Source organism: Chenopodium quinoa, unplaced genomic scaffold (assembly GCF_001683475.1).
Source record: "Chenopodium quinoa cultivar QQ74 unplaced genomic scaffold, ASM168347v1, whole genome shotgun sequence".
In the NCBI taxonomy this organism is placed as follows: domain Eukaryota; kingdom Viridiplantae; phylum Streptophyta; class Magnoliopsida; order Caryophyllales; family Amaranthaceae; genus Chenopodium; species Chenopodium quinoa.
In genome coordinates, this window is record NW_018742966.1 from 710539 (window position 1) to 721764 (window position 11226).

The 11226-nt window shown below is 34.3% G+C and overlaps 2 protein-coding genes across 2 annotated transcripts; both read right to left on the minus strand.

Annotated features, from left to right (window-relative positions):
- Window positions 1-3461: 3461 nt before the first annotated feature.
- Window positions 3462-6410, minus strand: LOC110728969 (stem-specific protein TSJT1-like). The gene is made up of 4 exons (XM_021908651.1): window positions 6091-6410; window positions 4968-5208; window positions 4680-4800; window positions 3462-3919 (listed from the first exon to the last, which is right to left on the minus strand). Exons 1-4 carry the CDS (start codon window positions 6282-6284, stop codon window positions 3711-3713), a joined length of 765 nt encoding a protein of 254 aa, XP_021764343.1. The 5' UTR covers window positions 6285-6410; the 3' UTR covers window positions 3462-3710.
- A 744-nt stretch (window positions 6411-7154) lies between these two features.
- Window positions 7155-10544, minus strand: LOC110728970 (pentatricopeptide repeat-containing protein At3g63370, chloroplastic). Its single transcript, XM_021908652.1, has one exon. It carries the CDS (start codon window positions 10452-10454, stop codon window positions 7584-7586), a length of 2871 nt encoding a protein of 956 aa, XP_021764344.1. The 5' UTR covers window positions 10455-10544; the 3' UTR covers window positions 7155-7583.
- Between the last annotated feature and the right edge of the window lie 682 nt (window positions 10545-11226).

The window sequence follows — 11226 nt, forward strand, 5'->3', positions numbered from 1 at the left end:
TTCCAAACAACACTCATTCACTCACTCCTCAAACATTTTAATTTAAGAGAATAATAATACGTGTAAATATACCATACATGTCACTCCTACAGTCCTACTCGACTAACAAAAGCTAAATAACTTGTGTAGTCGTCCTGAAAACATATTTAAGATTTGAGATTAAATAAGGAAAAATATTGTTTCAAAAAAAAGATAAGGAAAAATATTTATAACTAATTTTAATCTAAAAAATAAATTAAAATTCAGCTAATAAAAAATTAGTATAATAGTAGTCCTTTTAATTTAAGGATGATTACCATAGAATTTTCACTATAGTCACTCGGATACAAATATAAACAAGTCATCACTCAATTGGTACTTAACAATGATTTAAATTTAATTGCTGCATTAATTTGTTTGCATTAATTTGGGATTGAAAAAGAAATTTTTTTTTGTTGGCTGCGCAAACGTGAACTTTGAACTTTGGTTGTTGAAGATGGAATCATGGGTATCTTAGCAACAAATTTTATTTACATTTTATTTTCTTTTTCCTTTTTGGTCAACATCTTAGCTAGAGAATATAAGAACAGAAAAAAGTGCAAAAAAGAAAAGTGGAAAAAGGGTACTCATTGAATCTTTTTATGTAGCGACTAATTATAAACTCGTAATTATAAATAAATTACAAACTTTATATTAAAAAGGATAATGCTTGTTTATTATGTCATGGAGAATCATGCAAATGTCGCCTAGTGAGAGACGGATCATGTCTCAGATCACAATGTATATTTTCTAATTTAATTAAATCTTAGGGGACAAGATTAGGTTACTAATTATATTATTGTTTACAAAAAAAATTATTATTTGTCACGATAATATAGAGCATCTTATTGTCTAACGTTTGTTGTTGATTTGTGAAGTAGCTAGATAGCCATGCAAGGAAAAGGTTCCACATTAATTAACTAAGGGTTTGTTTTGATTTATTGAACTGAACTGAACTGAACTTAATAGAGCTGAACTAAATTGAACTGAGCGGAATATTTTATAAGTGAATAAAATTAGGAGTTGGGCTGAATTGAACTGATTGGAGCTAAGCTGAACTGGACTGGACTGAAAATAAGCTGAAGAGAACATGCCTTAATTAACCTTTTTTAACAACTAACCTAATTAACTCTATTAGCGTTAGTATTGTCTTTAGGTTGCATTTATTTATTCCATTAACAAAGTGTAGGTAATTTATTTATTATTGGTCCAAATATCATGATGCTACTTTAAGCTAATCCATCGCCATAATCATCGCGGTCTTGATTATTTATTTAAATGAGAGCCTACTACAATTTTGTATCTTATTCATAGAAATATGACGGTTTTATTTCCTCAAAAAAATTTCATTCACAATAATATATATATATATATATATATATATATATATATATATATATATATATATATATATATATATATATATATATATATATATATATATATATATATATAATGCCTTTTTGTTCATCGCATTGATCAATTGCTATCTTTTCCTCTATCCGTCTCCCAACCTCTACTACTTGTGTTTATCTCATGCATGTCCGTGATCAAATGAGAACACCTATTGGATAACGTCATAATGGACAATTAAAAACGTATATAACTTTTCATAGCCGATAATAAATACTTCATACTTCGTATATAAAACTTTATGTTTTAATAAGAATGTAATGCATACTATTGGATGTAGTAGATAGAGTACAACTTTGGTTGTTTTTGTCATGGTACATATCAAAACTTTATTTCACTATTTTGGACACAATCTCAAACCTTCGATGCAACCATGTCAATATGTCATTGGTTGTAGAAAGTTCAAACTTTACGTGTTAATTAATTTTATCCTACTATATTAGTGTATATATGTGGTTGTAATTCTTGTAAACGCACCAAGCTAAGATTCCACATAGTGTATAATGTATATTAATCTTTTTATTGATTCATCTATTATTATTGCATGATTATCCATCATCGCACTACTTTTGTGAGTAGCGACCACAATGAAACAAAGGATATGTTCTATAGTATTGGACACAATAGTATAGTAGATGATCTCATAGTAATATACATATACTACGCACAAGATTCAATATTAAGCATAGTTTAAGGAAAAAATGGAGCGATTGGAGCCAATATGATAGCCAAACCTATACTAATTTGGAAAGTTTCATGTCCATGCCCATCTTATTTGGACCGGATAACCCGGCCGGGCTATGCGGACCCTTAGCTTCGGCTAAATGGACTGCATTACTATTGAAGGGGTACAAATTAAAGGGTTTGGATTGTGGATATAACAAGCCAAAGTGACCTAACAAATTTGGCAAGGAATCTTTGTATCTTAATGCTTTTTGCAACCAAAAAGAGTAGGAAAAGTTATTTGGGTGCTTTGATTCTGATTTATGTGTGTTATTCTAGGATTCCATTTGTTATTTAATTTCTTATTACAATTACACATGGATTAATGCTTTGTTAACACCTGGTTTTTATATCTCCTCTACAATATAATCCTATCATTATTATGGATTCATGCTTCCAACAAGTTTTAAAGTGTCAATTAACATCTAGAAGAGTTGATAATAAAAAATTTCAAGTACTAAAACAGCTCAAATAGTATTATTCTTTGCTAAATTTTATATGATTTAGAAATTTGATGGGCAATGATTGCAAAATAGATACATACAAAGTAGTTAGCAACTCTATTAACTTGACAAAAGTGGACTATAACAATAGGCTAATGTTACAACATGAAATCTTTCCAAGTGTATCAATAACTAGATTTTCACTATTATAATTTCATGATGACAAAGTTAATAGTGAATTAAAGCAAAAAAAATCCTGTTGGTCTATGCCTCCACCAACCATTTTGTTTCATAAAGACAAGATAAAGAAAATTTATTTCGCATATATAATGTTCCGAATCATATTACATAATCTAAAAAAAGTTGTGTTCAACATTAAATGTAATCTCAATTTTTAATCAAAAGTCACCAATATAGTTATGTTTTAGAGATGATAATAATTTATGGCTTGACCAGATAGCCCAATCGAGCTAGGCCCAAAAAAAAGTGCGGGTTTGGACACATCGTTGCTTTAAATTTGAGTCCGGCTCGAAAAAAACCCAATAAACCCAAGTCTATTTGCGAGTTTGGACACAAAATTTTATGCATAAACTTGACCTGGTCCAATTTTTTATCACCTTAGATTTTCAACATAGAGATCAATAAATCAATCGTCCTTGAGTTGGCAAGCCTAATGAAAGAAATTGAGAGCTGGCAATTTATTCATTGTATCTCTCCCAAGAGGATTGTCAATCTTAAACAACATAAATTTTTACCTTGAAAATAAAAACTCTTACACGAAAATGTCATTCAGAGAAGCTGCCTCAGTCGTATAGTCATATACTCATGTACAACCAGCTTTCACATTTCAGCACATTATCAATCAACCACAATAAACAAGACTATGTATGACAATATACTATATGGACGAAATATACAAAAATTTGGATATATTCAACATCATTTTTATGTACTAATTTTGAGATAAAACTCACATGCCAATTCAATAAGGCAATTTTATGTAAAATCCATGAAGCCAAACCCACTTGGGGCATCAGTAATAGAAGTTAGTTTAGAAGGACAATGATAAAGACATTGCATAGAAGGCATTATAACAGATGATTTGTTGCATTTTCATATTTTTGTCGACCAATCAGCATCACTGCCAACTCGTGGCATTCCTCCTTTGATTCCCAGCTGCTTGTTCTCCTTCTTAGTCTCCTCGGTCACCTCGAAGGTTGATCCACATGTTTCGCCTGAGCTATCAACCCATGGGACTGCCTTTAGCACTTTCAGTGGATGTTCATAACTTTTTAGGCCACCAGACGATGTAAAGTAGCATCCTGATTAAGAAAATACAACAATACACAGTCACAAATTGCACCATAGGAGTAAAGCAATGGATGGATACATGTAGAGGTGATAATGATGTGAGCAGAGCTTGGGTTTGGCTCAGCTCAAGTAAAAACTCATGGAAAAAATGTGAGGTTTATTTGGACTCAAAACCTCTACGTTTAGGATTCAATTGAGTTCGGCACAAACATGGCTTGAACTCAACTAGGATTGATTCGAGATCAGCCAATACATGGATGCATGTTAGTTGCATATTAGGTAGAATATACATAGCTTCTCTCGAGCTATACAAGTCTAGTTCAGACTTGAGATGAACTCACTCGATTTGAGTTTTGATGATATAGAGCTTTCAAAAACTCATCCATGATTACAGTATCATTTCTAATTAGAGGGATAATTTTCAAAGCTTAACCTCAATCACCATACACATAAAACCGACAAGTAGTATCCTGTCTTTCCATACCTACTGTATTCTGGAGAAAACTGGCTACTGGCTATATATGGAATTAGTTAACAGGGATAGAAAAGAGTAAATTATTTGGTTTTTACCAAGAGAGTTTTCTCTGATCAAATTTTCTGTATTACCTAGAAAGAAATTATAAATTCTGTTCTTTTTTGTGTTTCTAAGGTAAGGAGGTGGGAATGGTACAAACAGCAGAATAGAGTGTAAGTCAATAGCAATAGAGTGTAAGTGCATGTATCCTATGATACTCTGGAAGTTAATTAATATGGTAGTGCTTAAGATAATACCTTTTGGAAATGGAGCAAATGATTTCCCACAGGCTTTCTGCATAATCTCAGCAATGTCAGAGAGAACAAGGTGATCTTCAGAATCCGTTCCCCAGAAGAGAGGGACACTTCCTTCATTGTCCTAAAATACCAAAAGGGTTGACATCATTAAACCTATAATATACTTGTATATATGAGTATGCAATACAGAACAAAGGTTCTACAGAAAATATTACTCACATATAAGCAAGCATAAAGTTATAATATCCTTTTACAATGAAAGCAGGGAGCCCTGCTCTATTCACTTACCACAGAAACGAAGGTTCTCTTTGTCGAACTGTCATAAATGACAAATGCAAACTTTCCATCAATGTTTCTCAATGCATGATCAGCAGGATTGCTGCTCCGATCCCTCATGGCACGATAAGCCTCTATGATGATGCTCACCTCATTTGCAGTTTTAGTCAATCCATACAACTGTTTTAGCGAAGCTATGTTCTCAATGTGCCCATGAAACAAGCAGTATATGTCATCCACAACAGCAAAAAGCCTGCAGTAAAATGTTCAGAAATTGGTATCAATAAGCTCATCAGCTCGCATAATTAGCCTAAAGGGCCAACATTAACACACAGGGAAGCTTATCTACTCCGAATCACAATAACACGAGACAGGAACATAATTCATGATAGCTAGGATCCAGAAGTTGACTGAAATCAATATATCCTAACATACCAATTAAGATTACAAGCAAACGAAGTCAGAGGTCCACTTGGTGGGCAAATTCCTATACCATGACTTAATATATTGATTATATTCATCACTAGTATTACAAATATCAAAGCCTAGGTTGACTTCCAACCCTCTAGATTGAAATGATTCTTAAAAAGGTCAAACATTCCCGATTAATACTGATTCGATCTTGCTTCTTGGAATCGACTTTAAATAACATATAGCTTAGAATTTTTCTAAGCAAAGAAGCAGCCTACTTCTTCTACTTGCTGATCAAATTTAGAAATCACAATAAAATGATCCAAATGCTTACATAATAAGATGGCCCGTGAATCTAAAAGTGGGGTAAAGCATTTAAGATTGATCACCAAACCACCTTTTCATATCATATGCTCCAATCATTGACCAGAATTAACATCACTTAAAAAGATCTATACATACATGGTATGTATATTTTGAACTTTAATCAAACTATATAATCAAATGTCATATCCAAGAAGTCAAGAACTAGTCCAACAACAATCAAATTCCTTCCATTTTTCATTAAAGCAACTATTAAAACCCACTTAAAATCCAATAAATTTGAAGAAACTAACTTCAACCCAGATTTCCAAATTGCTTAATAACACACCCACATACAAATAATTCAAAATCCATTCAAAAAAAAAAAAAGAACCCAGAAATTTAAAGGGGAGTTTAATACCTGGGTAAGAGAGGGTTTTGCTTATCAGAGGAAAAGGCAAGAAACCCAGAAAGTCCAAGATTAACAGAAAGAGCATCAGGATGAATTGAAGAAAAATGTTGAATCAAATCATCTTTCTTTAAATTTCCCAAAGAATCAGCATTCTTCAGCTCTTCTGGGCACTTAGCTACTTCCTTGTTGAACACTGCTAGCATTTTCTCTCTCCTATATTTCTTCAAATTTTCTTTAATTTTTTCTGCAACCTTTTAATGATTTGATCAAATGGGTATTTTCCTGTTCTCAGCAATTCTTTTCTATAAATCTAAAGAAGATGAAATTGGATTACTAGTAGTTTCCAGATAGATATTTTCCACTCAAATTGCACACAATCAAATGGAGGGTTGAGATCTTCTTAGGATTAGATGTGATGAGACACGTGTAAATTGTAGAGTAATTTTGACATTTGTTCATTTGTTATTGGTTCTTTTTTCCTGCTGTAATAAAAAAAGGCTGCTACTGTTTTGATGCTCAGTATTTTACTGTATTTTATAATTTCACAATAAATCTTGGTATTTGTCCTTTTTTTATAATTGGGTAAAGTCCCGATGAATTTAATATCATTAGTTTGTCAGATGCACAAATCTGACATGTATAATGAATTAATGATAGTATGAGGTTCAGTGTATAAACTTTTTTTTTGAAAGAACAGTGTATAAACTTTGGTAGTAAAGTAATACCTTCAGTTCACGTTACTCGTAACAAAAGAATATTTTAAATCGCTTATATAATACCCCTTTATTGATTAATAAGAACCGGAGGTAGTATCAACAAACAAGTCTAATGTATGAATTGTAGACTATGATGAACGTTGTAGGCCGATTTTTTAACAATTACACAACTAAAAGGGGTGAAAAGTCATCTTAGACTCTTAGTATCATACTACTATTTACACTCCTTTCTTAATTTCAAATTTACTCCAGTTAATTAAGAGCATATTGGAATATTATTCTGGTTGCCAAAGAAATATACTAACACGAGTAATTTTTTTAATAACAAGATTCAGATTCAGTTTCTTCATTAGAAAACATTTTGTAAGCAAGAAGCCAATAGTTTTGCAAAGAAATGTCAATCTACAAATCTACAATGGTATATTATTGACAAAAATATCATTACAGACATTTGCAGAAATTATAATGTACATCAACCTGAAGTGATTACCTTAATTTTTCGGTGCTTGTCTATCAAACAACAACAATCATGAATTCATCCTTCTTCCATTGATCAGCACATTTACAATTACATAGGACTGGACCGAGCCGTCTTCCCAGCAGCACCTTATCTAATTATTTTGCAAGCTAGGTAAGGGAGCTTTAGTATTGAGTTTTAGGCTCTCGCGCCAACCTGTAATATACAGGCGAACAATCAATTTCTAACAGAACGCAGCTACTGCCAGGCATCAATGATAGTAGCTCTAACACTATGCAATGTACTAAGATATGTGGTCAGACACACTATCACCAGAAATCACCACAAGAACAACTTCCATGGCGAAAATGGTGAAATCTGCTGGTATCCCTTACGATGATCTCCCTGTCAAAGAAGTCAGATACTAACTTGATGAAAACATGACAGTCACCACATACGCGAAGGTTTTTTGTCACTCGAATAGGGGCTCCCTTGGGAGATTCAAGGAGTGCATACGCGATTGCCAACCTCTCACTATGACCATAAAGCATCTTTGTTTTCTCTTCCTCATCAACATTATGCAAAACATACTTAGTTTGAGCAGTGTAATTTCCTTCCCTTTTGACTGTCTCTATAATTTCGGCTAATTTTTCATATATTTGGTCACTCTGAGGGTGGGTCTTGTCCCTCACCATGAAACTATGTACTTTATCTCTCATCTCTATCCAACTGCAAGCTGGATTTTTCTTCAATCCTCTTTCCTTCATTCTCCCTCGTACTAACTCAACATCATCCCACCTTCCAGTTGCAGCAAAGACATTGGAAACTAAAACATAATTTCCTGGATTCCCTGGTTCTGATTCCAACAACTTTCCTGCAGCAATATCCCCTAATTCCTTATTGGAGTGAACATGGCAAGCCCCAAGAAGAGCACACCAAACAACAGCGCCAGGCTCCACAGGCATGCTTTTCACAAACTGATATGCCTCTTTTAGACGGTTTGCTCGGCCTAGGAGGTCAACCACGCAGGCATAATGTTCAGGCCATGGCTCTAACTTATAGTTATCTTTCATAATATCCAGATACTTTTTACCTTCATCAATCATTCCTGAGTGGCTACATGCATAAAGAAGGGCCAAAAATGTAACATGATCTGGTTGAATATTTTCCATCTCCATCCTGTTAAATAACTCTGTGGCCTCCTTTCCACGACCATGCATTCCACTCGCATGGATCATACAGGTCCATAGAACCTTATCCTTATCCTTGACAAGATTAAACACCTTAAATGAGTTCTCCAATGTTCCACATCGTGCATACATATCAACAAGAGAGCTAACAACAGATCCCTCTAGAAGGAAACCTTGCTTGATTAAGAATCCATGGACTTCTTTTCCTTTCTTTAAGGCAGAGAGACTAGCTGCAGCTGAGAGCAAGCTGATTAATGTAACAGAATCTGGTTCAATTCCATCTTCTTTCATCAAACAGAAAAGGCTAAGAGCTTCATCTCCTAGTCCATTATCAACATAAGCTGAAATCATGCTAGTCCAAGACACAACATCTTTGTTTTCAATCAACTTAAACATACGAGAGGCCAATTCTATATTGTTGCATTCCCCATACGCATCTACAAGCGTATTATTCAACACCAAATCAGAGAGTCCCTTTCTCAAGATATAGCCATGTGTCTCTTTGACATGATTAAGCAGTCGCAGTGAAGTGCAAGCAAGGAGGACACTTCCAATCATCATGGCATCGATTTCCACCCCTTCAGCCTGTACTTCTCGGAACACATCCAAGGCTTTAGCATGATAATTGTTCTGAGCATAGCCAGCAATAACTGTAGTCCAAGAAATAACATCTCTACTGACCATGCTTCTAAAAACACATTCCATAAATTTTATGTGACAACATTTGGAATACATATCAATTAAGGAGTTCGCCACTTGAATGTCCGCATCTAATCCATTTTTTAAAGCATAGGCATGAGCTTCCATCCCATTCAGCAAATTCTTTAACCTTCCAGAAGTTCCAAGGATACTTATCAAAGAGACCTGATCAGCTCTCTGCCCTGCTGCCAGTGTTTCATGAAAGAACTGGAGAGCCTCACTATATAGACCATTTTGCACGAAACCTGAGAGCAATGAATTCCAAGATATGCTATCCTTATCTGTCATTTTATGAAAGATTTGAGCTGCTTCCCTCATTCTACCACATCTAGCATACATAACAAGCAAAGCATTGGCCACATATAGATGCATTTTATCATTCGACTTCAAAATCGCAGCATGAATCTCCATCCCTAATCTCTTAAATGGCTCCTCACATGCTTGAAGTGCACAAACATAAGTATAACTATTCATGCTAACACCCGCCTTCTCCATTTCTCTGAACAACATTAACGCTTCCATATGCTTCCCACTCGCAGAATATGCTGAAATGATTGAATTCCACAATACAACATCATCTTTTACTTGAATCCTGTCAAATAATTGCCTTGCACCAACAGTATCCTCACATTTAGCATACATACTCACAAGGGCATTTACAACAAAACCATTGGAATCACACCCAGATTTCACTGCATATCCATGAATTTCAGTCCCTAATCTTATGTCCTTTATCAATCCACAAGCTTTAAGTACACAAGGGAAAGTGCAAGCATCAACATTCACCCCAAAAACCCGCATTGCCCGGTACAATTCAAGTGCTTCCCAAGGCTTCCCATTGGAAACATAAGCACCAAGCATAGCATTCCAAGAGAAAATAGTTCTTTGGGGCATTTCATCGAACACCTTCTGTGCATCAAACACCGCCCCACATTTCCCATACAAAAACACAAGCTTAGTTCTCAAAAACACAGAATTTCCATGCCCATTTGATTTTATGACATGGTTATGAATCTGTTTCCCTTCTCTCACAGCCTTCTTCTCTGCACAAAGCTCAAGAACTGATGAATAAGCTTCATCAGGAGATAAATGGGCTTCATTTTGGTGAGACAAATAATTGGTAAGTGATTGAAATGCTTCTTTTAAATTACCCTGTTTGCAAATTTGTTTTAATGATGATGAATTAATGGAGTTTGTCTCAAGTTTAGAGGTTTTGGGAGGAAAGTTAAAATGGGTATTTTTCAACATTTGGTAGTTTGGTAAGGTAGTTAGAGAAGAGGTTATGTGAGAAAGTTGAATTGAAGAAGCCATAGATTAGGAGAGAGAAAAAGCTTTGGATGTTTTAGTTGAGTTCCAAACATAATACTTGTATGTGATATGAGTATATGACATACTTCGTATTAGTAGTTAGTAACAGAAAAATTCAACAATTTCTCTGGGAAAAAACTAATGATTAATTCGTGTTGAGCCTTATGCTCAGCCCACGTCTTAAAATTGGCATCAAAAAGTGTAGGCTAAGCACGAGTGCACGAACCAAACCCGTGTGGCCATCGTGTTGAGTTATGTCATGCCTGAAGATGAATGTCACTCATTTTGTCATGCTTTATTATCAAAAGTTAGGGTATGCGCTTATGCAGTACCTTATGGTCCTTTTCATGCTATATATATACTTCCTCCATTTTCTTTTACTTGTAACACTTCCCTAAAAAGGAAATGTCACAATACTTGCAACAAATTATAAAAGGAAAGTTACTTTAATAAAAAACTATACTATTTTCCTTATTTAAAGCACATGACCCACTAAATTACACTCATAACAACCACTCATCCTATTTTAAAGTTTATTATATCATGTAAATCCCACCTTTTTTAATTACCGCGTTAAAGGGTGTGTTGCATCTAAAAGAAAACGGAGGAAGTATATATCCCAAGTTCCCAACACACAATGGTTGCAATATAACATGTGTGTTTACATGATCGTGCCATGCATTTTCGTGATGGCTGCGTTGTTTTTTGGCTGCATTATCGTGCCATTTTTAGTGATAATGGGTTGTGAGGTTTTTAAAGAAAAGGTAAAAGTATT

What these genes read in the sequence shown, in the direction of transcription:
- LOC110728969 (XM_021908651.1), bottom strand. Translation starts at nt 6,284, where the DNA reads ATGCTAGCAGTGTTCAACAAGGAAGTAGCTAAGTGCCCAGAAGAGCTG. An exon ending in CAAAACCCTCTCTTACCCAG is followed by an intron (nt 5,209 to 6,090) that starts GTATTAAACTCC and finishes ATTTTACTGCAG; the next exon opens with GCTTTTTGCTGTTGTGGATG. An exon ending in ATTTGCTCCATTTCCAAAAG is followed by an intron (nt 3,920 to 4,679) that starts GTATTATCTTAA and finishes TTTCTTAATCAG; the next exon opens with GATGCTACTTTACATCGTCT.
- LOC110728970 (XM_021908652.1), bottom strand. Translation starts at nt 10,454, where the DNA reads ATGGCTTCTTCAATTCAACTTTCTCACATAACCTCTTCTCTAACTACC.